The 22,619-nt window shown below is 41.4% G+C and overlaps 1 protein-coding gene across 1 annotated transcript; it reads left to right on the forward strand.

Moving 5' to 3' along the window:
* Positions 1 to 14,215: 14,215 nt before the first annotated feature.
* On the forward strand, positions 14,216 to 20,746 carry LOC114141264 (fidgetin-like). Its single transcript, XM_028011757.1, has one exon. It carries the CDS (start codon positions 14,226 to 14,228, stop codon positions 16,494 to 16,496), a length of 2,271 nt encoding a protein of 756 aa, XP_027867558.1. The 5' UTR covers positions 14,216 to 14,225; the 3' UTR covers positions 16,497 to 20,746.
* Positions 20,747 to 22,619: the final 1,873 nt, after the last annotated feature.

Consider the following 22,619-nt stretch of genomic DNA (forward strand, 5'->3'; position numbering starts at 1 on the left):
GCTGCATTCCAGCCAGTCGCTGCAGCTTTAATGCGGAAATCCACCGCAAAGTCAGCGACGGTTCGGTGCCCCTGCTTAATGTTCCATAATTCACGGGAATTAAAGGATTTGTCAGAATCGTGGCTGAAAACTTGTCTGAACTCCTTTAAAAAATCTTCAAACGAGCACCCGTACTGAGCTGGATCCGGAAAACGGGCCTCTGCCCATAATAACGCTCGTCCAGACAACAAAGACAGAACGTACGCAATCTTTGCGCCGTCTTGGGAGAAACTTTGTGGGGCATGGTTAAAGATGATTGAGCATTGAAGCAGAAATCCATTACATTTACTTATATCACCTGAGAATCTCTCCGGAGTTGGAGGACGGATGTCGGAAAACGTAGGCTGGATTGCGGGGACCGGAGCTGGATCGGGTGCGGGAGCTGGGGTCGGAGCCCGAGGAGTGGAACCCTGGAGAAAATGTGCTAATTCGGTTAATCGTTGATTAGTCTCTGCTTGCTGTCTGCTTAGTTCTCTTAATACGGTTTCGTGTGTTTGTAGAAGTGACTGTTGGTCGGACAATGTTCTCCGTATTGCGTCTGCTGGACTGAGTGTTTGGCCCGAGTGTTCTGTCATGATGGATTACTATTTTCAGACCCACATGCAGAACACAATACAGGAGAGGTATGTATGGTAATTGGTTTATTGTGAAACGGTAGGTAAAGGATGTGGAGGCTCTGGTCTGGTCCAGGGAGGAAACGGTTTCACGGAGCGACCGGCTCTCTAAAGAGGCAGAGCAGAATGGTGAGTTCAGGGTTGTCGGAAACGGAAGAGTCACAGAATAAACGGAGCTTACTTGTGGTTCGATGGTGTGAGATCCAGGAGGGTTTACTGGGAGGTTCGGGGTCTTTGTCTTTAGGTGGTCCAGGTGGTCCGGTGCCTGACGGCTGGTGTGCAGGAAGAAAACGGGGGAGTGCGTCGGAGGGCGGACAGGTAGGCTCGGGCTTGGCGGGGACAAAGGAGCGGTGCAACTGCCAGTCGTGGAATCCGGGGGGGGGGAACTTGTAATCAGACAGAGGAGGTGAGTCTGGGGGCTCGGGCAACCAGTGGGTAGGACCCACGGCGTCACGAGGGGAATCTCGATCAGAGAAGCAAACAGGATCCGTAACAGCTTCTCCGGAGGGAAAAACCTGAAGGCAGAAAACAACAGGAAAAAAGTCACTGGGGAATTAAGATCAACGAGGATTCAGATCAACGAGGAAAGATCAGAGGCTAGTTCTAGGAGGCTCAGAGGTACCGTTTCTGGCTAACACTCGGGCGCTGAAGGACTGGCAGGAGCCTCCTTTAGTACACGCCGCTGATGAGTTGATCAGGTTCAGGTGTGCTTGATGGCGGTCTACACACACACTCCAGTCGGGTGAGTATGGCGCCATCTGTCGTGAAAGGTGAGTGTATGCACAGAAAAACCCACAAAAGAACCAAAGGAACCCCGAACCACAACAAATATGTCAGCAAAATATACAGTACCTGTTCAGAGCTGTACTAAAATACAAAATAGTCAACAATCCTTCATTTAATGCCTCTCTAATTAAGTTTATAACTGCTACTGAATTGCGTATGAATACTTGTTGGTTCATAATCCTCACAGAAAAACAAAGCAAGATGCTCTTAATGTGTAACCAAGCCTTGATTTACTGTTTAACTTATTACAAATAATTTCGTCTCCACTTTTTTTTTTTTTTAATCTACTTTAATAAAGGATTTATAAAGTGTTATTCTTAGGTCATAGCTGGAGCAGCATTTTCTCTTGTTCTTTATAAGTACTTAATGATTTATGAAGTGTTTATAGCTAAATTAACATATTTTTCGCATTAAATTAAACATTTATTAGCGTGATCTGAATATTTAGCAAGTTTTAACTCAATATTTTGTTTTGCTGACTCAAATACTGCAGTAAGTTAAGTGTTGATGTCTCTTCTGTGGAGTTCATTATAGTCTTAAAGTAGTTTAACAGTATGATTTTAGTTACTTTATAAGCAGTTTCCCTGTCAAGCTTTTAAAAGTGATAACTTAAGTTTTAAAAGTTGTTTTCTATATTTTAACTCTATAAATAATTCAGTGAAAGCTTTACAGATCAACAGCAAGCTTGAGGTCATAGGACAAGTTTCGATCTGACTGGTTTCTGTTTAGACAAAATTTACATAAAGTTTTTTTTGCTGTTTATTTGGATTTCTTGTTTTTAGTGGATGAAAAAAGGGAAAATTGTGCCAACATAGCAGCCAGTTTAAGTCACATGAGTGTATTTTTATTTTATTTTTCTCCCTTCCTGATGATGTGTTGGTGGGGTTTTTTTGCCGCTTTGCTTTTCTGACTGATGAAACGGAGCTGTGGAGATGCTGTCGGGGTCGTGACACTGTTAGAGCACAGTTGTGGTGCTAGTCGTTACAGATGTTTTGTCTGCCAGATAAGAATACTCCGTTTGCCTCAGCGGGCCTGATGCTTCTGTGTCTGTCTCCATTCTCTCCTGTGTGTGTGTGTGTGTGTGTGTGTGTGTGTGTGTGTGTGTGTGTGTGTGTGTGTGTGTGTGTGTGTGTGTATGCATGTGTGTGTGTCTTTGAGGAACGAATCTCTGTGTGGTGGCGGGTGATTAGGCACGCTGCGCTAGTCACAGGAAATGGAGTATCTGACGGACAGGCCGAGTGCATTATAGATGAATGCCATGCGTTAGTGGCTCGGGGCCCCCGCCGAATATCTCTCAATTTCCTTTCTGAATGACAAAAGAAGCCACGCACAATTTCCTTGATCCGGAGCATTTGTTTAACTGCGCCCTACCCATTTAACCCACCCATTCAATAGTCTGTCTTGTAAAAGGAAATTTAGACTGTGTCAATTTATACAGCTCTAAAGAAGATCTGATACCCGCAGTCAGGGGCACCGATGATACCACGCTGGAATTAAGTTACAGATTTATTGTGCTAAAGCCAGATTTCTTTAAATTTAGATCCATCTTTATATATACTGTTTTTTTTTTTCTTTCTTCCATTCTTTCTATACAGCGGTGAAGCTCAATCGTAGCTCCACAGACATTTCAAAGTTTTCTGGTCAAAGCTGCGCAAACTTATCAGACGGTCAAAGATCACCGATTACAATGAATATTTGATTTTCTTCTATAAAGCTGCTGTCATTTGTCAAATACTCTTATATCGTAGCTCGGAGCTGTCATCTCTGCAGCATCCGAACACCCCCACCCACCCCGCACCCGTTCCCCCAGCCCCTCCCTCCGTTTACTGTCTTTGAGTTAGTGACAGCTCATCTCTCCTGGTCACTGCTCGCTGCCGAGACTTTGAACTCCCTCAGCTCCCTCCCTTTTCTCTTGTTGTTGTTGCTAGTTGCTGTAGCGCTTTGCAGCTTCACTTGAATAGAACAGTTGGACCGTAAGGAAATAGTATGAAAATTTTGTTAAATATTTTAGCATTGTTTGAAGATTTTTGGTAAAATGTGTAAAAAAAAAAGTATTACAAGCTGAAGTTGTTGCTCAGATAATAATAAAATCATGATACATTTTATTTATAAAGCGCAGCACAGTAATAAAGATTAAAAACAGTAGTAATGTGAAAATGTATTTATTTATCTTCTTCAAACAAAACATATGTGTGAAATAAATTTTAGTCAGTTCAATTTACCGTAATCTGAACATTTTGGGTGAAAATTCTTGCTTAGAGTTAAAACAAATGCATATTCTCTTGAACAAGATAGTATATTCTAGATTTGCTTTGTCAGCATTGCTACTTTTCTTTAAGATGGTGCTAATTCCAGGAAAATAAAAAGTATGGCCACAAAGCAGATTTGAGCACAAGATATTGTTTTCCAAGGAATCCTGTACATTAAATAAAAACCACAATGAAGGCGACTTCTTATTTTTAGTGTTCACAGAGAGTTAAATAAATTTGACAATTGCCATTTATCTTATGTGAACACAACAGCACTTACACTGTTGTTTTTACAAACAGCAGAGAAAAGTATTAACTTTCAAGTCTATTATTGTGAAGGTTTGAAGGAAGTTGTGTCTCAGCTGATTTTCTGTAGTAAGGCTCCTGACTCCTGATGGCTTTATTAATTGACAAGAGGTGAAAATTGGACAATGTTTCCTTAATTGGCAAAGCAAATACTGAAAAACTTAGGAAATGAATAAAAAACTCACTCACAAATACTTCAATGTATACACTGGAACATTCCAGTGATTCCTTCACTTTCTATTAAGAACCTTTATTAAAGAACCTACAGTTCTTTTTTTCTTTTTATATGTCATGGTCATTAGAAAATAAGAATGGAATTACAATCTGAATCAGCAGGTCAGACTTCAAGGAAAGCATGAAAAAGTCTGGGTGGTGTATTTCTACTTCTAGAAGCTTTGTGCACAGCTTCAGGCATAACAGTGATTATTTTTATTACCCAGGCAGGTATTAACAGACCCTTAGATCCATGAACCTCAATAAGCTAGTAACTTTGCACGAGCCAATATTAAGATGTACAAATGTTGCTAAACATGGCAGATTCTAAACGACTAAGATTTCCCACAATATTGTACCTGTGGTTTTATGTTCCTTCACTTTAAGTGGTAGAGAAACTCCTATGGAGTTAAATGTTTCTCTGCCTGTCCCCCACCTGTTTCTGTTGGTTAAAAAAAGCTTATACTTTTTGATTGCTCAAAAAAAGACAGATTTGGGTGTTTGGAAATATCTACAATATTCTACGGCTGACTGCATATGTGTGTCCCATCTTAAACAGATCAGATTGTGAGGATATTTCTGGTCCTCTGCCATGTCCAGATGACCCCACAGAGTGTCACTTAGATGTAGTTCTGAACGCTGAGTAGACCATTTCAAAATGTAAAATGTTCTCTCTAGAGAACGTTTGGACTTTGATTCTGAAGAGAATTAAGATTCTTCTTCATTTCCATGTTTCTAGCAGACTACTAAAGACTTTGGGTCAAAACTGACTGCATTTTAGCACTGTTCATGATTTCATCCACCTTAACAAAAGGTCTAGTAACATCTGAAGAAAAGGAACCCCAGAGCATAATCTTACCACCACCGTGTTTCACTGTAGTTGTGTGTGTTTTGGGTGCTGTGTTTGTGCGAAATATACCATTTGGCAGGGGTAGACATACGCCTGCTAATGTAGCAGAAATTTGTATAATGTAGCAGAACGTTTTTTTGTTCGTTTATTTAGCGCCATTTTTGCTTAGTTTGAAAATGCTTAGCATGCTTAGCTTCCCATAAGTAATTTTTTCTGGATAAATTCTAAAGTGCCAATTTAAGTTCTTTGTAAACCTTCATTTGAATAAAGTTTATCGACTCTTAAAAATCTAAGTAGCTAAATATTTATATTTATGCTTTTATTTTGAAGTGGGTAAAGACTGTTTGCAGGTCTGTTTCCTTTCCTCGTATTTTCTCTCTTTTTTTTCCTCAGTAACTTTATTTCAAACAAGAAATGTACAGGAACAAAATAAAACATGGACAGTAGAGAACAAGATATGAACATAAAATATGTAAAGGCATTATAGAACATGTAAATGATGTTGAAATTAAACTGGTGCTCAAGGGTTGCAAACTATCAAGGACAGATACGATTTGATTTGAAGTTAGCACTTTAGCGTTAGCTTCCACTACGCACTGTTTGGGTGCAGTTATTTAGTGTCAGTGGAGCTAATGCTTATTAAAGCTTCATTGTGCTTTAGAGGGCTGGTGTCCTGCATGTTTGAGATGTTAATTTGATTCAACACAATTGAATGGTTCTTTAGTGGCTTTTTCTTAATTGTGTTTTCACAAAATTCATTTAAAGCTTTCATTTTACTGATAGGGGTTGTAAAATTGTTTAAAAGTGTTTTGCCTCAGTGATGTATATTATCTAATCATGCGAAGAATATCTTTTATTCTTTGTGGAACAAGTCTGACCTGACACTGAGGAGCAGCCAGACCCACCATACGTTTGCCTCAGCCCCCCCCCCAAAAAAAAACAACAACACGGTTTTAATCAGTTTGTTGTTTGTTGGCTGCCACTAAGAAAGGAAGCATAATTGTATTTGTTGTGCTCATAACAAACAAAGCTTATTAGCGGTGATTCTGAGGGGACGGATGAACCCAGTTCGGATTCTTGTGTGTGTCAAGCGAGTCACATAAGCTCATGACTAATTTGATAATTAATTGCCTTTTGGAGGACCTAATCACATTATTTGACTCACTACGGCAGGTTGTGTTCCAGCACCGTGTTGCCTGTAGCTTAGTCACAGTGTACCGGACTCATTAACAAGGTTGTTGAACACACATACGTACGAACAAGTCATTAAACAAAAGCCGCGTACTGTACGCCGCGTGTTGAGGTGTAGTGATTGAGAGGTTAAAAGATGCCCACTGGTGTATTTGATAAAGATTTGAATAACTGGCTGCTTAGATTTCCCAGGTGGTGTGTGAAAGCGGGTCTGTCTTGATGAAGTTATCGCTTGTCACGCAGCTCCTCCTCCTCCAACGGCCCCATGTACAAATAAATAAATAAAAAGTCCTACATGATAATTTGTTTTTGAAGGTCTCCTGTGTGTGTTTATGTTAAAAAGACAAAGAAGGGCACACATTTATCTCTCCATGTATGGGTGTGTGCGCGTGCGTTTCTTCCTCCTAACACATACGGCTTAATTATGACGTTACCAAAATGGGCAGTTTGCTCCGACACCCCGCTTGCAGAATCACACAGCAGACAGACTTAAAAGAGCTCATTAGCTCTCTCTAAAGAGCTGTTTACTGCATATACACACACGCACAGTAATGGGCAGCTCTGTTGATGCAGATGGACGCCGAGCATAATGAGAATGATTAGGCTTCTCTATGCGGAGGCCTGGAGGAGGATGAGAAAAACGCTGGCAGGCTTCAGAAGGTGGAAAAGATTTTTCTGTTGGATGTTGTTTCAGCTGAGTGCACCATCTCACTCCCTCCCCCTTTTTCTCCTCCTTTCCTCTGCAGCACACTGATGCTGTGCCTTTTTTTTTTTTTTTTCCAGAGGCACACACACACACACACACACACACGTTTCTGCATGTGTCCACTTGTAAAGTCGCTTTGAAGAAAAGGGAAATTATTAAATGCAAACGCATTGAAATTACCCACCGGGACCTCTTACTTTTCAAGGAGTAATCAGAAAATAAATATGACGACTGGAATGACATCTCTAAATTCTTATCTGCATGGAAGGCAATAATTGTTAAAAAAATCCAGATTTGCTCCAAAAGTAACAAATTTCATAGTGTTTTTTCTTTTTTTAAATAAGCCCAGGGCCTTTATAGTTTCAGAAATAATAACATAAAAAAAAAACATTCCTTCCTAGAGGCTGATTTTTGTTCCATGTCTTTGAATCTTTTGACATTGAATTCAAGCCTTTTTTTTTTTCTTTTACAACGACTTTCAAGGATGCAGAAGGAAAGTAAAGGGGTGCAGTAAGTCCCCACACCCAAGCCTTCACGGTCACAATAAGTGACATTGCTCGCTCGTTGCCCCTGGTTTACATCACATTGAATTAGAGGTTGAACCCCTGAACGATCCCTAAGTCAATCCTCTCTGCCATATGTTTTGGAGAAGGAGCAGCGAGTTCAAAGCGCCTGTCCTCATTTGAATAACGTAGAGTAATCGCTATTACCTTATTTAAATAGTGCAAGTTATCATTTGGCCTTCATTTGCATTGCTGGGGTAATCACAGCGTCTCTGCATTAACCTCATTAAAGACGAGATGAAAGCCTTGATGGAGCCTGACACTCTTTTATATACATTATCTTTATTAATGACGGTATTAGAAACATCCGAGTTTCTTGAAATATGCTGGAAATTGAGTTTTTCTTGTCGCACTGAGCAGACAAAAGACTTGGACAGCTTGTGTTTCTCGTTCTTCCTTGTGATTGTGACACTTCCTTCATCTTATTTAGACTTTGCTTCTCTTATTTCCTTCTTGTCTGAATATAGATGCTCTGAGAAATTATCTACTGACTTAAACTGAACAGTTTTCAGCTTGACTATGTCGTACTGGTGCCTGGACTGAAATAAAAAAACGTGTTTCTGATTAGTCAACGTGGCAGACTGGGCTACCCAATCATTCTGGAAACAACACTCTTCATTGTGGAAGTTGTTACTGAGAAAAGACAACTTGGTTTCCTTTTTTCAGTATCAATTAGCTAATTAAACAGAATTAAAAGGAAGTACGCAGATTGTAGAAGTTGTAAAGCTATTTTTCACAACGTGTTAGGACGACTGCAATTTACTGAGGCTGCAAGACAGTAAGGGAAAGGGAAATGTAAAGGAGATAACAGGAAGGCTGAATGGAGTATAGCAAAGTTGTTTGTTTTTATTTTCAGCCTTTGTTGTAGAACATGCTGGATTTGGAAATCGACAGATGCTAACATAAGAATCTTTATTCACTAAGTAAAATACAAAGTTTTGTTTCAGTAATGCTAACGATGCTAATTACAAATGTAAGATGCTAAAGAGTTTAGAGTGTAAACGCCTCATTTCAGAATATTATAAAAGCCACATTTTGCTGTAAGGCTAGTTAATATTTTGAACTGTAGTTCTTCAAAAGTGATAGAAATTTGTCTCAACAGATCAAAATGTGCTGGTCATTTTTACTACCTAGCTAGCTAAAGGAAGGTTAGCACTTTTACAACTCTAAATTACAGAGTTTACTAATATAAAAGCAAAGTTATAATGATATAGAGTTAAAACTGTGCTCAGGCATCTTACATTAGTTTTAACAATACAGTAGCATTGCATTACAGCATAATAAAGTACTGTAATTGTGCTTTATTTTGCTTTTATTTTGCCTTCCTAGAAGTCGGTTTCTGGTTGATTCAAGTTTTCTGCAATTCTACAAAATTCCCCTTTGGTGGCTACAGATTGATGTCCTGTGTTAGACGACTTCATCACAATAGAAAACAAACTACAAAAGGGGTAACATGATGAAGTAGCATAATTCTTCATATTCTAGCAGCAATGTTAATGTACAGGTGACCTAACTCTGGAGAAAATAGTTTCCTTTTTTAATTGCTTCATCACAAAGAATCTGGAAATCCTGTGTTCTTTCCTCAGCAACAAGTTCCATACCAAATTGTGTCTTTTTACATATTTCTCCTGGGTCTTTTTTCATTTCTTAAATGTTTCAGATAATACAATAACAGACCAAGATAACATGTGAATAACAACATCTTTTTTCAAAGCTGATATCAATTTAACTGCCAAACCTGTAAAATCAAGAAATGTTTCAATAGGACCTGACTAACAACATGAAAGTAGGCTGAAAGATCTCAAAAAGCAGCACACAATTCCACCGATCTAAAGAAATTTAATAACAGATGTGTTGATGTGAAAACTCTTCAGTATGGCTGAATTAAACAATCCTGGAAAGAAGAGTGAGTCAAAACTCCTTCAAAGCGATGTGAGAGATGCATTGGCTCTATGCTTAATAGCTAAAAGAAGATTTTACCTCAGATAATCTCTTTCTGATTCATAATTATTGGATTGTAATTTGGATTTGTTGTTGACGTTTTCTGATTATTCTGTTTCTGGTGCTGCATACAGTAAACTGTTTCCAGATGCTGTAACTTCCTGTTGTGCGATCAGATGTTATCGTCACCCTATTGTGTGTAAAGTTGGACACTGAGGAAACTAAACTAAGAAAAAACTAAATAATTTGAGCTTCTATTATTATGTTTTCTGTTTGTTTACAGCAAACAGAAAATGTAATGGTCTGCTGCTTAAGATATACTTAAAAGAAGATATTTGAATATAGATATAGCTATAATTCACTCTTTGACCTGTACATTTAAGGAAAAATTAGAAAAATGTAACATCTTAAAACATGAAATAAACATTTGTGTTGAATCTGCTCCATAAAAACTTACTGACGTATTTTACAGGCAGAGGTAAAGTGCATGATTCCCTGATCAATCTGGGCCAATATCCAGATTTCTGCTAGCGTAAAATGACATAAAGATGGATGTTTCTGCAGAAGCATTACTGCAGATTGACATGGAATCAAGGGAAGGCGCTTCATAGCCGGCCTGTTTATCTGCAGAGAGGAGAGCTGCTGTGAGAACACATGCGGTTATTAAAGCTCCTGAGCCAGACGGGGAATACACACTTAGTTTGTTAGAGAGCGTGTGTGTTTACTGATGCAGAGGACGAGGCTGAAACTTGCCGAGAGCATTACCTCATGAATGTTATCCTTGCTATCTACAGCTATATATTATTTAGTGGTGCTGAAAAGGTAATGTGAAAGCTATAGAGAGTTGCAGCCAAACCCACATGTAGCTTTTGGCTACAGATCAGACGGTACGAGAACACAGAAAACAACTTTAAATCACTTGCTCACAGAGGAGTTGTATCATTTGGCTGAAATTATTGTCTCATTGGAAAATTAAGTCTACTTTTGTGTGTGTGTTTTTTATTTTTTATTAAACCACTCGGTAAGGTTTAATAAAACCTCGCTGTTCATGCTCTGTGTGAATAAATTTCTGGCCTTTAAAACATACAAGGCTACTCTAAAAACAATCTACCCTATGAGAAATGCCAGTGTTTACTTTAAGATCATATGTGAAAGTAAGTTTAAAACTTAAATCTGTCTAAATGAAAACCCCATTGAAAGAATACACTTTTAGGACTTTTCAGCTAATTCCCAGAAAAATAGCTTAGTGTTTGACCACAAATGCTTTTTTCCCCTAATTTAATGTGAAAGTATTCATTTAGAAACAGCTCAGTGGACTTTAATGTCAATTATTTCATGTGGATATTTGAAAAAATAGCAACTGTAATGAAAAATGTGACGCAAACCTAAATTATGAAGTGGAACAAAAGTTATTACACGGTTTCTCAAATGCTCTTGCAAATATACATTTGAGAAGTGTAGCATACATTTGTGTTCAGACCCCTTTACTGGGTTACATAGTACCATTTTATAGCGCAATGAAGTAACTACATTACCTTCAATCGCTGTGTATATCAAACATAAAAGAAAATTTACTTCACAATTTGACGGCTTGAAATTGACCTCTGTCTCTTTAAGAAGCTCCTACTCTCTCTGACACTTCCTCACGTCTAAATAATTTGAGCTTCTATCAATACGTTTTCTGTAAACAAACAGAAAACTAAATGGTCTGCTGCTTAAAAACACTTAAAAACGACAAGATAATGTCGTTTTTCAGTTAAGCTGTTTACAAATGTTCTTTGTAGCATCAGACTGAGAAATAGTTCCTATGATATGCCCAGCAGACTCATAGTTGCTAATTGCTGCTGCCGCTAGTCTGTAGGGACTGTGCGGGCGAGGGGCACTTTGTGAGGCAGAATCTCGGCTGGAAAGTGCAGCTCCAAACATTTAGGCATCCCAATGGCTAATTGTTTTACAAGAGAGTAATGTATTTCTCCAACATTTATGAACGAATCAAGGCAACACTCCGGGTATGTTTCTGATGAGGGAATAACATTATAACATCATTTAAAGCTCAAAAACATCAATTTTACATAATACTTCCTTTTTAAATTAAGCATGTTGAATATATGCTTCAAAGCATTCCAGGCTATTAACCCCTTGGAAGACTTTTTTTTGCTGTTTTACATAAGTTCACCATGGCAACATACCTGCTATTAAAAGAATATGCCACAGCCAAGATAATTTATTTCAAGTCTGCAGTTAGCAAAAATATAACTGATGCATAGTTTAACTTAAGATCAAATCCTGATGGTGAAATTTTAATTCTATTAAGATTGAAGCAATCTTTTTCTGTTTTTTTTTCCTGTTAATAAATGTAAACACGCCTGAAATGCTGCCCCTTAATAAAGTAATAAAGAAGCTCAGCAGCTAATAGAAAACTTCAGATCTGCTCTTGCTTCCTTGCTACTCTGAGAGGGTGATGGGCTCGCCAGCCCCCCCCCGTAAGACTCCCCTCGGCTAAAATGTTGTAAATTAACACAATTAGCAGATCGCCATTCTGCTAATTAGCCGCTGGCGTCTGCAGAGGGATGGTTAAGAGATGAGAATGAGAGAGGAAATAAGAGTCTGGGGACGGGATCCCCCCTTATTCACTCCCTGCCCGCATTGTTACCAAACAAACAGAGCCTCGGAGAAGGCAGCAAAAGAGTGTTAATGTGTCGGCTTTTTCCTCCCATGTCTGTGTCTGCAGAAGCATAAACGGATGGCAGGAAGGGAATAGATTTTATTTGGCGTGCCTGATTTACTCTCGCAAATAGACGCATGGCAAACCAATTCCAGAGCCGGGCATTGCTCAGCGGACCCCCAGCTGTGGGTCTCTCCGCATGCAACTGCCACCAGTCAATAAGTCGCAGGAAGCAGCCTAAATGACACCGATATTATCCTTTATTTGTGTGCACTAAGTCAAATCAAACAGGGTTCAATCTGCCGCGCGGCTGCTGTGATTACGCCCCGTCCAGCCTTTGATAGCATCAAGGCTTTGATAGCGAGACAACGATGGAGTCGCTGTGTGACTGTCAGTGTTTGCAGATGGCATTGGCTAGGATTAAAGGAAACAGTGGCTCTCCAGCCTCCCGAGGCAATAAAGGGGAGAGCCAGGTGAGCGTGTCTGAGATGAGATGGAGCAAGGAAGGAGGGGAGGCAGAGAGGAAGGGAGGGCAGCGACGCGAGCACAGGCGGAGTAAATAAGAGGAGGGGCGGATGCACAGAAAAGGGAATGAAAGCAGGGAGATATATATCGAAATAGATTGAGTCAGAATAAAAGAAGGTGAAGAGAAATAAAGAGAGTGGTGGGGAGAGAAGGAAAAAAGCAAAGATGGAAGCAGGAGTGAGGGAAGACAAGGCAACGGGGAGGTACGAAGAAGAGAGGTAGACGGAGAAGAGGAGGTCAAGGTGGAGCCGTGCAGACAGGAACTAAGCTTGAGACACAATGTGTTGTAATTCATAGCTCGCCACAGCTGCTGTGTGCGTGCCTGTGTTTGTCCGTCTGGGTCAGTGGATGCATGCGTGCGTGCGCGTGTGTGTGTGCACCACTGCACGCTCGAGTGAAGGCATAGGGCTTTTTTTTAAGTGTCAGTGTGTATGAGCACAGGTTTGTGTGTGTTGAATGAAAGCACTATGAGCAAATCGGTGTGTGGGCGTGCGGGGGTGTGTGTGTGTGTTGTGTAGTTGTAGTGCGAGGCACATTTTCAAACCCATCTCCAGCCACCTCAGATGAGCTGGGGATTATAGAGTGACCCTCAATGCCTCTGTCTTATTGGTCTGGCTGTGGTGCATTAGGCTGCCAGTAGCAGCCATCCCACTGTCCTTCTCTGCCGCAATACACTGAGCCCTGTAAAAGTATTCACACCCTGTGAACTTTCCCATATTCTGCCATGCTACAACTTCAAGCTTTAAGGTATTCTGTCATAAGCAATAACAGCAGTTACTCACTCTGCAAATCTGACGTTTATGGAGAAGTGGTGAGGAAATGCATTGCTGAGCGAAAGTTACAAGTAATCTAGCTTAAAGTTGGTGATGGCAGCATCATGCTGAGGACAGGCTTTTCTTCAGGGACTGGGAAATTTACTTCCAACACCTTTTTCTCTCTTTCTTTAGTTTGTTGTTTTGTAAGTCTACAAACACACCGCAAATCATATTTGGATTCATATAATGTTAAAAATCTTTGCACTCCAACTGGCAGTAAACTTAATTTTGCTCAAACCATTATTTGCATTATTTTGTAACAAGCCAAATCATAAATTTTTATGATGGCAGATTTGATTAACTGTGGATTTGTATGTTCATAGTTACCAGTCTTGTTAATAGTGGCCCAGTCAAAGTCCAGACATAAATCTAGGAGAGAGCATCAGTTACTTTGCAAAGAAAAATGGGAATAAGTCTTTGGAGTTTAGACATGCTCCCAAGACTGGCAGCTGCAATTGTAGTCAAAGACGGTCGAAAAGACTAAAAATTTATATTTACAAAATAATAATTCTTTTTTCTTTCACTTCACATTTATACCCTACATTGTGTGGGTCTACAACATAAAATCCAAATAATATAGATTAGATTGTGGTTGTAAAGGGACAAAATAGGAAAAGAGGTAAAGTAGTGAGGAGTACAGTCTCCACTTCAATGTAGGATTTCTGATTTGTTTCAGACAGTTGATGGTGTTTTTAATTGATTTCCACATTGTCTTGTTATGACTGTGTGGTAATATCTCTGTTTCCTTTTTCAGGCTTGAAGATGCAGTGGACCCCCGAGCACAGCCAGTGGGCCGAACAGCATTTCGACATCTCCTCTACCACCCGCTCCCCAGCCCACAAGGCTGAGGCCTACAGGGCGGTGTCAGGCCATCTGCAACGGTCCGCCACCTACCAGTACGCCTGGGCCAACGACGACATTTCTGCCCTCACCGCCTCCAACCTGCTCAAGAAGTATGCTGAAAAGTACTCTGGGATCCTTGAGATGCCCGCCTCTTACTCTGAGGTGCCTGGGGTCCCTGGGGTGATGAATGGCCGGAAAGGCGAGTCAGAGCCCTGGCAAGATGGCGTCTACCCCATGAGCTGTATCCCAGAGGGAGTTTCTGTCAGAAAGGGAGGTGTTGCCGCTGCGTCTGAAGTGGTCTCTGGGATCTGCAGCTCCCCAGGCCTGGCTTCCAGCACCCTCAGCGAGCCCAGCTACTCCAGCAGCAGCTGTGGGAGCCACTCAGCCACGGCTCTCCACTCCTCCTCCATGACGTCTCAGGAATACGGCGCCACGTACAGCGGCTCCTACCTGCACAGTAGTTACAGCTCCCAGTCCGCCCCCGCCGCTGCCCTTCCCTCCCCACTGCACAACTCTGGGCTTTTACAGCCCCCTCCACCTCCTTCCCACCCCACCATTGTTCCAGCTTACAATGGAGGCTCCCCCAACTTGTCTAGTTATAATTACCCCCCAGCTGGCTACCCAGCTCAGAGCCCAGTTGGACCGGGATACAGCCCTGGAGGAGCACCCCCTCCTTCCTCGTACCTCCCCTCAGGCATCGCCGCCCCTACTCCTCTCCCCCCTTCTTCTGCTTTACCTGGATACCCATACCAGAGCCACAATCTGACCCCAATTGCCCCCACTCCCCTCAACAGCAGTTCCTCCAATACGTTGAAAAGGAAGGCCTTCTATATGACAGGCCAAGGAGAGATGGACACGTCTTACGGGAATTTTGGGTATCCCCAGGCACGGAGCTCAACAGAGAGTCCCATGTACAGGGTGGCAGACAGCAGCAGTGCAAACGGGGGCTCTAACAGTGGGGGCGGGGGTGGCTTCGACAGGAATCCGGAGAAGTCATCCCTACCATTTAATCCTCAGAAACAGTCTGCAATGCCATCAGAGCAGCAGCAGAGAAAGTACGGCAGCCAGGCAACAGGTGGGCCACTTACCCCACCAGCCTACGTCTCCTCAAGCCTGGGGGGCTCACGGTCAGCAGACTCTCTTGCCAGCTTCACCTCCCCCTCCCTTAGTGAGCAAGGTGCTGATGATCACCGCCTCCACCTTTCCCACTCAGCACCAGGGCCTACCTCCGCCTCCTCTTCCGCTTCATCCCGCCCTGCCGAGGAGCAATTAAAAACCTGCGACCCTCATCTCCTGGACCTTGTGACCTCAGAAATCATTCAGCAGGGCCCTCCTGTGGACTGGAGTGACATCGCAGGTCTAGAACTGGCCAAAGTTATGTTGAAGGAGGAGGTCCTGTGGCCCATTCTTCGTCCAGACATGTTCAGTAGTTTAGGGCCGGCACCTCGCTGCATGTTGCTGTTTGGCCCGAGGGGCAGCGGCAGGACGTTGCTAGGCCGCTGCCTTGCCAGTCAGCTGGGAGCGACATTTCTGCAGCTCAGCGGCTCTACTCTGGCCACCAAGTGGCTGGCGGATGGAGAGGAAATTATCCGTGCGTCATTCCTGGTGGCCCGTTGCCGACAGCCATCGGTGCTCTTCATTAGCGAGGTGGACATGCTCCTGTCAGCTCACGTCAGTGAAGAGAGTCCAATCACCCGACTGAAGGGGGAACTACTCACCCAGCTGGACTCTCTCCTTATGAGCTCAGGTGAAGACGGAGGCAACCAAGTCCTAGTCATTTGCTCCACAAGCAGACCTCAAGATATGGATGAAGGCCTCCGGAGGTACTTTACTCGGAGGGTACTAGTGCCCCTACCGGACAGCGCAGCCCGACACCAGATTATGAACCAGGTTCTGGCCCAATCCCAGCACAAGTTCTGCTTAAGCGAGGAGGAGCTGGCACTGCTGGTGCAGCACACCGAGGGTTTCTCTGGACTGGACTTGGCCAGACTCTGCCAGGAGGCCCTTGTAGGTCTCTTACATGTCTCAGCACAAGGCATGGACATGACGGGCATGATGCCCCGGGGGCAGATCAGGCCCCTCACCTACCAGGACATTGAAGGTGTCTGTTGTAAATTCCAAGCAAGTATATCGCAGAAAGAGATTGACACTTACACCGAATGGAACAAAATGTTCGGCTGCAGCCAGTGAGCAAAATAGGCACTGCCCTTGAGAAAAAGAGGCTTCCACAATTCCTCCCCTCAGGGCTTAAGCGTTGTGCTAGAGGGAAAAGCCGACAGAAGGCCGACGCGAGCCCGCTGTGTCCTCACAGAGACCTGGTTTGATTCAACAACAAGCAGTTCTGCTGTTAATGAGACAATTTTCAATCCAAACGCTTGACAAGCCAGGCGCCGTTTACACATTTCAAACAAGTCAGCTTTGTGTGAGACGCCCTGGTGTCCGTGTACATATATTGTATGTCGTTGTTTCTTCAGATTTAGTTGGCTTTCCAAGTGCCTGAAGTGGTGCTTTCTGAGTTCTCTTAATTTGCCTCACAATCGAAATTCATGGCATGAGCTGATGATTATTAGAGCTTTAAGCCTTCAGCAGAGAGTCTGGAAAACAGATTGACAGTTAGCGGCGGGGGTGGTTATTCATCCTTTATAGTCTTTTGTTGCGGCAATCCATTTCGGTGGCGGACGTCTGGGCCCTACGTCGCGTGTCTGCAAAACAAACAAACATAAGAAACAAGCAAATAACACTCAGGAAAGCATTTGTAAATTGTACAGTACCTCTGGAAATCTCGACAAAAAGCACTAAGATTTGAGAAGAGAATCTTTCACATTTAGATGGACCTCAAGGGGCTGGGATAAAAATCACAAAGTGGTGACAATGAATGTATTAGATGTGTTCTGATTGGTGGAACATGATCTACATTGAGAGTAAAGCATTGCGTCTTTATTTTCCCATCAGAGCAGTCTCTTTAGTTGCCTGCATCTTCTTGACCAATCCTGAAATGTATTTCCTTCGTTCTCCAAACACTGTTCTGCTGCCTAGCTGAGTTTGAGACTTTAAAAACAGGCAGGTGTGTTGAGGCTGGTAGATGTTGTAGATCACCATTGTTCATATAACACACTCTAGGCTGTTTGATCATGCTGCTTGGAAGCTCCATCAGTTTATCAGGCATTTATTTATTTCTTTGTTTTGTTTTTGTCATTCTACTTGTAAGATTGTAGAAAAGCATTACGAAAAATTTCAATTAGAAAATATACGTGTTAGCTTAATGGCTAACTACAGCCATATACTGTATGACATCTTATCTCCCAATTTTTAGTATAAAATTAATTCCACAATCTTTCTAAAGTATATGAACTTTTTCACAATTTGTCACATTGTAATAAATACTTTTGACCAAAAAACACCCCAAAAAACTGAAAAGTATGGCGTGCATTTGTATTTCACAACTCTTTAGGTGACTTTTGAAGGTTGATTTTATTGTGGAATCATTAAAGAGTTTTCCAATACATCATTAAACCCATTTAATCTCATTGTAAGTGCAGCTGTTCTGTGAAACACAGTGGTGGCAGTATCATGCTGTAGAGAGCCAGGTCTTCAGGAGGGACAGGGAAACTACCCTGATCTGATAGAGAATGGATGTAGCATGTTTACATGCAAAGAGATACCATTCAAAGCGTGGGGAAGATATAAATGCACGCTGCACTTTTTAGAATTTTACATGTAAAACATTTGAAAACATTTTTCCACCCATCTCCCATTTATGTGCTATTCTTTGTCAGTCTATTTCAGTGAAATACGTTACACAACAAACTTTGATGAGTTCTATAATTGAGCTTTTTTTTTTTCGCAAGACACTGTTCATGTCTTAAAGTGGAAAGTTACTATCATTACAATATCAAAAATGACTCCCTGTATGGGTTTTTGACCTCATTTGTTATCATCCATGAAGTTGAGGTTTGGCAGCTGATTCGCTGTCTCTAATCTTTTCTCTGGAAATGTTACTGAATTTTAAAGCAGTAACGTTAAAACACCTGCTCATTTATGCCCATAAAAAGGTCAACTAAATTGCATTAGCTGGTTAGGTTGACTTGTTTTGTCATGGGTAAATAATTTTTAAACAATACCAACAGTAGAAAAAGGAGTACAGTGAGGAAACAAAAGTTGTCCATAAGTTTGGCTTTCTGTTCTTAAACTAAAACAGGATTATTTTCATGTAGGACTGTAAGAAAACCATAATGTGGGTCTGTTTGAAGTTCCAATATGCCATTAAATCCATTTTGACCAAGTCTTATGGAAGATTATTTAGGTTGTATGTATAATAAACAATCTTATACCCACAAATATTTGACCACCACAAATAAATTACCCCGGTTTTTAAGTTACTGTCTTCCTAAAATTGTTCATACCTCTTGAGCTTTTTTCATGTGATGGAACAACACAAAAGTAGTGCAACTAGTACTTGTGAAGTGGAAGAAAATGTCCATGTTTCCAGAATGTTTTTACAAACAAGCATCTGAAAAGCGACAGTCCTGATTACGTCAGTTTGGCGCTTTATGACATCCTTACGAAGTTATTTGGGAGACAATTCAAACAGGTAAACTGGTCATCTTGTTGTATTAGATGGAAATTCACCTATTTGGTTCGCATGCAAAGCATTAAATGGGATCCAAAACTAAACCCGCCATACAAACAGTGAAACATGGGGGTGGCAGCATCATTTTGTGGGAATGGTTTCCATTCATGTTTGAGAATCTGTGGCTACAATAAAAGGACTTAAAGCTTTTTCATACATTGACTCACAAGAGGCTGATTTCAACTGTATGTCACACTTTTTAGATTTATATTTACAAAAAAAAATGTAAATACATCTAGACTTACAATTCCCAACTTTGCACTACTTTGTGTTGGTCCATCACATACAATCCCAACAAAAAACACCGAAATTTGACTAAATGTGAGGAAGTTCAAGCAACACGCTGCCACTTTTTTCTTTCTGCATAGCTGCATTGTCAGTTGGATTTGTTCATATTTTTCAGATGAAGACAAAGAGAAACTAGCACAAATCTTCAAGGTCCTTTACGACAGTGAGTCCTCCGTTATTCACTGTATTCCGTTAGGAGTGTGTGTCCTCTCCTTGCCAACTCCACTGGGAGACCGTATTTTTGTGTGCAGTTATCCTGACGTCATTTTTCCTTTTTTTTTAAGTTTAACCAAACATTTACTGAATCGCCGTTATCTGTAGTGTATGATCGGCCCCGCTTTCACAAGCACCGCCGGTGCAGCACCTGACGTAGAGGGTAGGAGAGTTCTGCTGAGCATCAGCAAAACCAACGGCGAGGAAAGAGATAGGCAGGCGGTGTGGCAGCAGCACAAGGGGGAAAGCAAAGTAGTCCGTCAGAAAAACCACCCTCAAAACAATCTGTGCGAGAATTCCTTCTGTCAGCAAATCCTCTGGAGAAAGAGTCTCTTTGGACAGGAAAAAAAAACCCACTAATGCACTTCAGAGCGCACAACAGCAGCGCAGGCGTTCCCTTTCTCCCCTTGTTCTCTACAGCAGACCAACAAACGACTTGAAACGCGGCGGTCAATGCTACGCTTCGCTTCTAACACGCGCTGTGATCCTTCTCGCATTTAGTCTTATTTTCCCTCCACGCCGTGCAAACCTAGGTTGTTGTGTGTGTGTTTTTTTCTCCTCCTGCCTTTTAAATTGTTACTTTAAGCGTTTCTACCTCATAGCTGCAGAACACTTGTGCTTTTTGATCTGCGTGTTTCCAAACGTCGACATTTCAGAGAAAACGACAAAAAAAACAAAAAACAGACGGAGAACAGGAGAGAGTACCACCGTAAAGTTTGCGCAGTCTACCTCAGATGACTGTACTTAAAAAAAAACATTTAGCTGATGGTGCAACCGCAGGCTGCAGCATAGCCTAGACTGTACGCGCGCGTATGTGTGTCACCGTTTGTCCCATCCGAGCTATTTGCAGCACACACACACACACACACACACACACACACGCTCTCAAGACGATGCAGACGTGAAAAAAAATATTGAAAAAATAACCTCGCAAGCAATTTGTGAGGAGTTGGGGGTCAACTTAAAGGTGACCTGGAAATGTATAATCCAATACATTTGCTTTAATCCTTTGTGAACTACTGTGGTTGTGCGCGTGTGAATGTGTATATACGTAGGCACACTCCTTTTTTAAAAAATTTTCATTTAGTGTGTGGAATTTTATAAATCGTTAGTATATATAACACACTTGCACAACTTTAAAACAGAGTGTAACGTGTTTCTGTTGTACATACCTATACATACAATACAAATGCACCACTTGTTTATATGTGTGAATATGTTGCCATACTTGCAGTCAACTTAAATGTATTTTCATGTAATCTGAGGTACAAACAGCAACAAACGATTCATTAAAGACGTTTTCTTGGGAGATTGTATCTTGTTTTCTTTTTCTCCGTAACAATGATACTCTAAGGGATGAACCGGGGTAAGGAAGATTAATAACAGAATGTATTTATCAGTACAGTGGATAAATAAATGTATTGTCCTGCCAAAAAAATAGCCAAGCTGATAAATCGCCTTAATGAGCCTTGAGTTAGTCACCCTTGTGTGCAATTAGAAACCCATCCGTGTTGCGCAGGAAGCCGGCGCTGTCGCTTCTCTCATTAAAATGTAACAATTCATTTCTCTCGCCGTGCTAAGAGTGGCAAGACCAAAACATTAAAGCATTAATTATATTTCTCGCACACGACGAATTTGGATTATGCAAGCGCTCTTAATGAAAATGATGTGCATTTGCCCGCTCCATTTCCAATGTATCATTATATAGCTGCCGGTGAGGTGTGGGAAGCTGCTGTATAGCCTCTGTAATTATCTGTGAAAACTCCAAATGCTTCACAAGAGGTTAAAGTTCACCAAGAGCTGCTGTTTTCTTTAGTTTCCCACTTAGAAATATGCTATAGCCATCAGAAATCAAACTCTTTGTTTCCCATATCCATGGCAAAAATAAAGATCATTTTCTGCAAAGAAAATAAGCCAGACTGGGAACACCCAAAAGGTCATTTGTATATTTCTTATCGCACCAAACTCTAAGGGGGCTAATAACATGGACTTGCATTTTTAAGACTTAAGAGACAATGGTTCTAAAATGGGGAAGAGGAGAAATGCTCATTTTAAGTTGTGAGAGAGTCTTTATATCTTGGTGTTTTTCTAGAAAAAACATTGGCAGGATGATGTGGAAGCCAACTGGGGTTTTGTCTGAAGTGAGGAAGTGCAAGTCTGTCATAGTAAGTTAGATTAGCCAAAGGGCAAAGATCTCAGTTTCCTGCTTTATCTACTTTTTTGAGCAAAGGAGCCGAAGTGTCTTGGTGTCTTGTTCACGAGTGAATGCAAGATGTAGCAGAAGATGGACTTATTTGAGTTTTTGTCTGCAGTGAAGAAAGAGTTGCTCCAAGTTGTTTTCACATCCAAGAGGCAAGGTTTTCAAATTGACTGGTTTACCGGCTTTCTCAAACAAAGGAGTTCAAGTATTTGGGGTCTTTTTTTACAAATGATGGAAGGACTGATCAGAATAATAGACGACTTCCAGTTTCATCTAAATTTAAGTTTGTTGAGTTTGTCTGTCACAGAAAAGAAGAAACTCAACCTGAAAGTAAGGTTTTTAAATTAAAGATCTATCTATATTCTTCGCCAAACCCTCATCTTGGTATAACAAATTATGGCAGGAAGTCAGATATCCTGAATACCATTGACTGAAATGAGTCTTCATCATTGGGTAACTGATCTTGAAGATGAGGCAAGAGGTTCTGTCATCGAGTGGGAGCTTGGACTTCTTGATTTGCCCATCTATCTTCTGATCCTCCTCGCTCATGACCAAAACTGCAAGCTGAAAAATACAGACAGCTGAACTGATCTCCCTCTGTAGGGTTCCAGGGTTCTGCCTTAGGAAGAGTTAAGAAGCAGCGTCTTCCTTCAAGGGGACTCAGACTAGAGCTGCTGCTCCAAAAGGAGACAGTTGAGTAAGGGTTACTTCTTGATTTACTTCTCTGTCTATATCAGCATCCAAACGTTGGTCATGAGAAGTGACCAACGTTTTGGCTCAAAATACGAGATCCCAAATTCAAGCTGCTGAAACGAACTTCCTCTGCACAGTAGATCCCTATTATTTAGCAGGGGTTAGGAACTGTAGCTAAAATCCACAAATACTCAAGCCTTCCCCTACGGCTGCTAACACATAATATACGTTATATGTGCTTTTAAGTCATGCAGCATTTCTGACACTACCACAGAAGTTAACAACCATG

This window comes from Xiphophorus couchianus, chromosome 24, assembly GCF_001444195.1.
Source record: "Xiphophorus couchianus chromosome 24, X_couchianus-1.0, whole genome shotgun sequence".
In the NCBI taxonomy this organism is placed as follows: domain Eukaryota; kingdom Metazoa; phylum Chordata; class Actinopteri; order Cyprinodontiformes; family Poeciliidae; genus Xiphophorus; species Xiphophorus couchianus.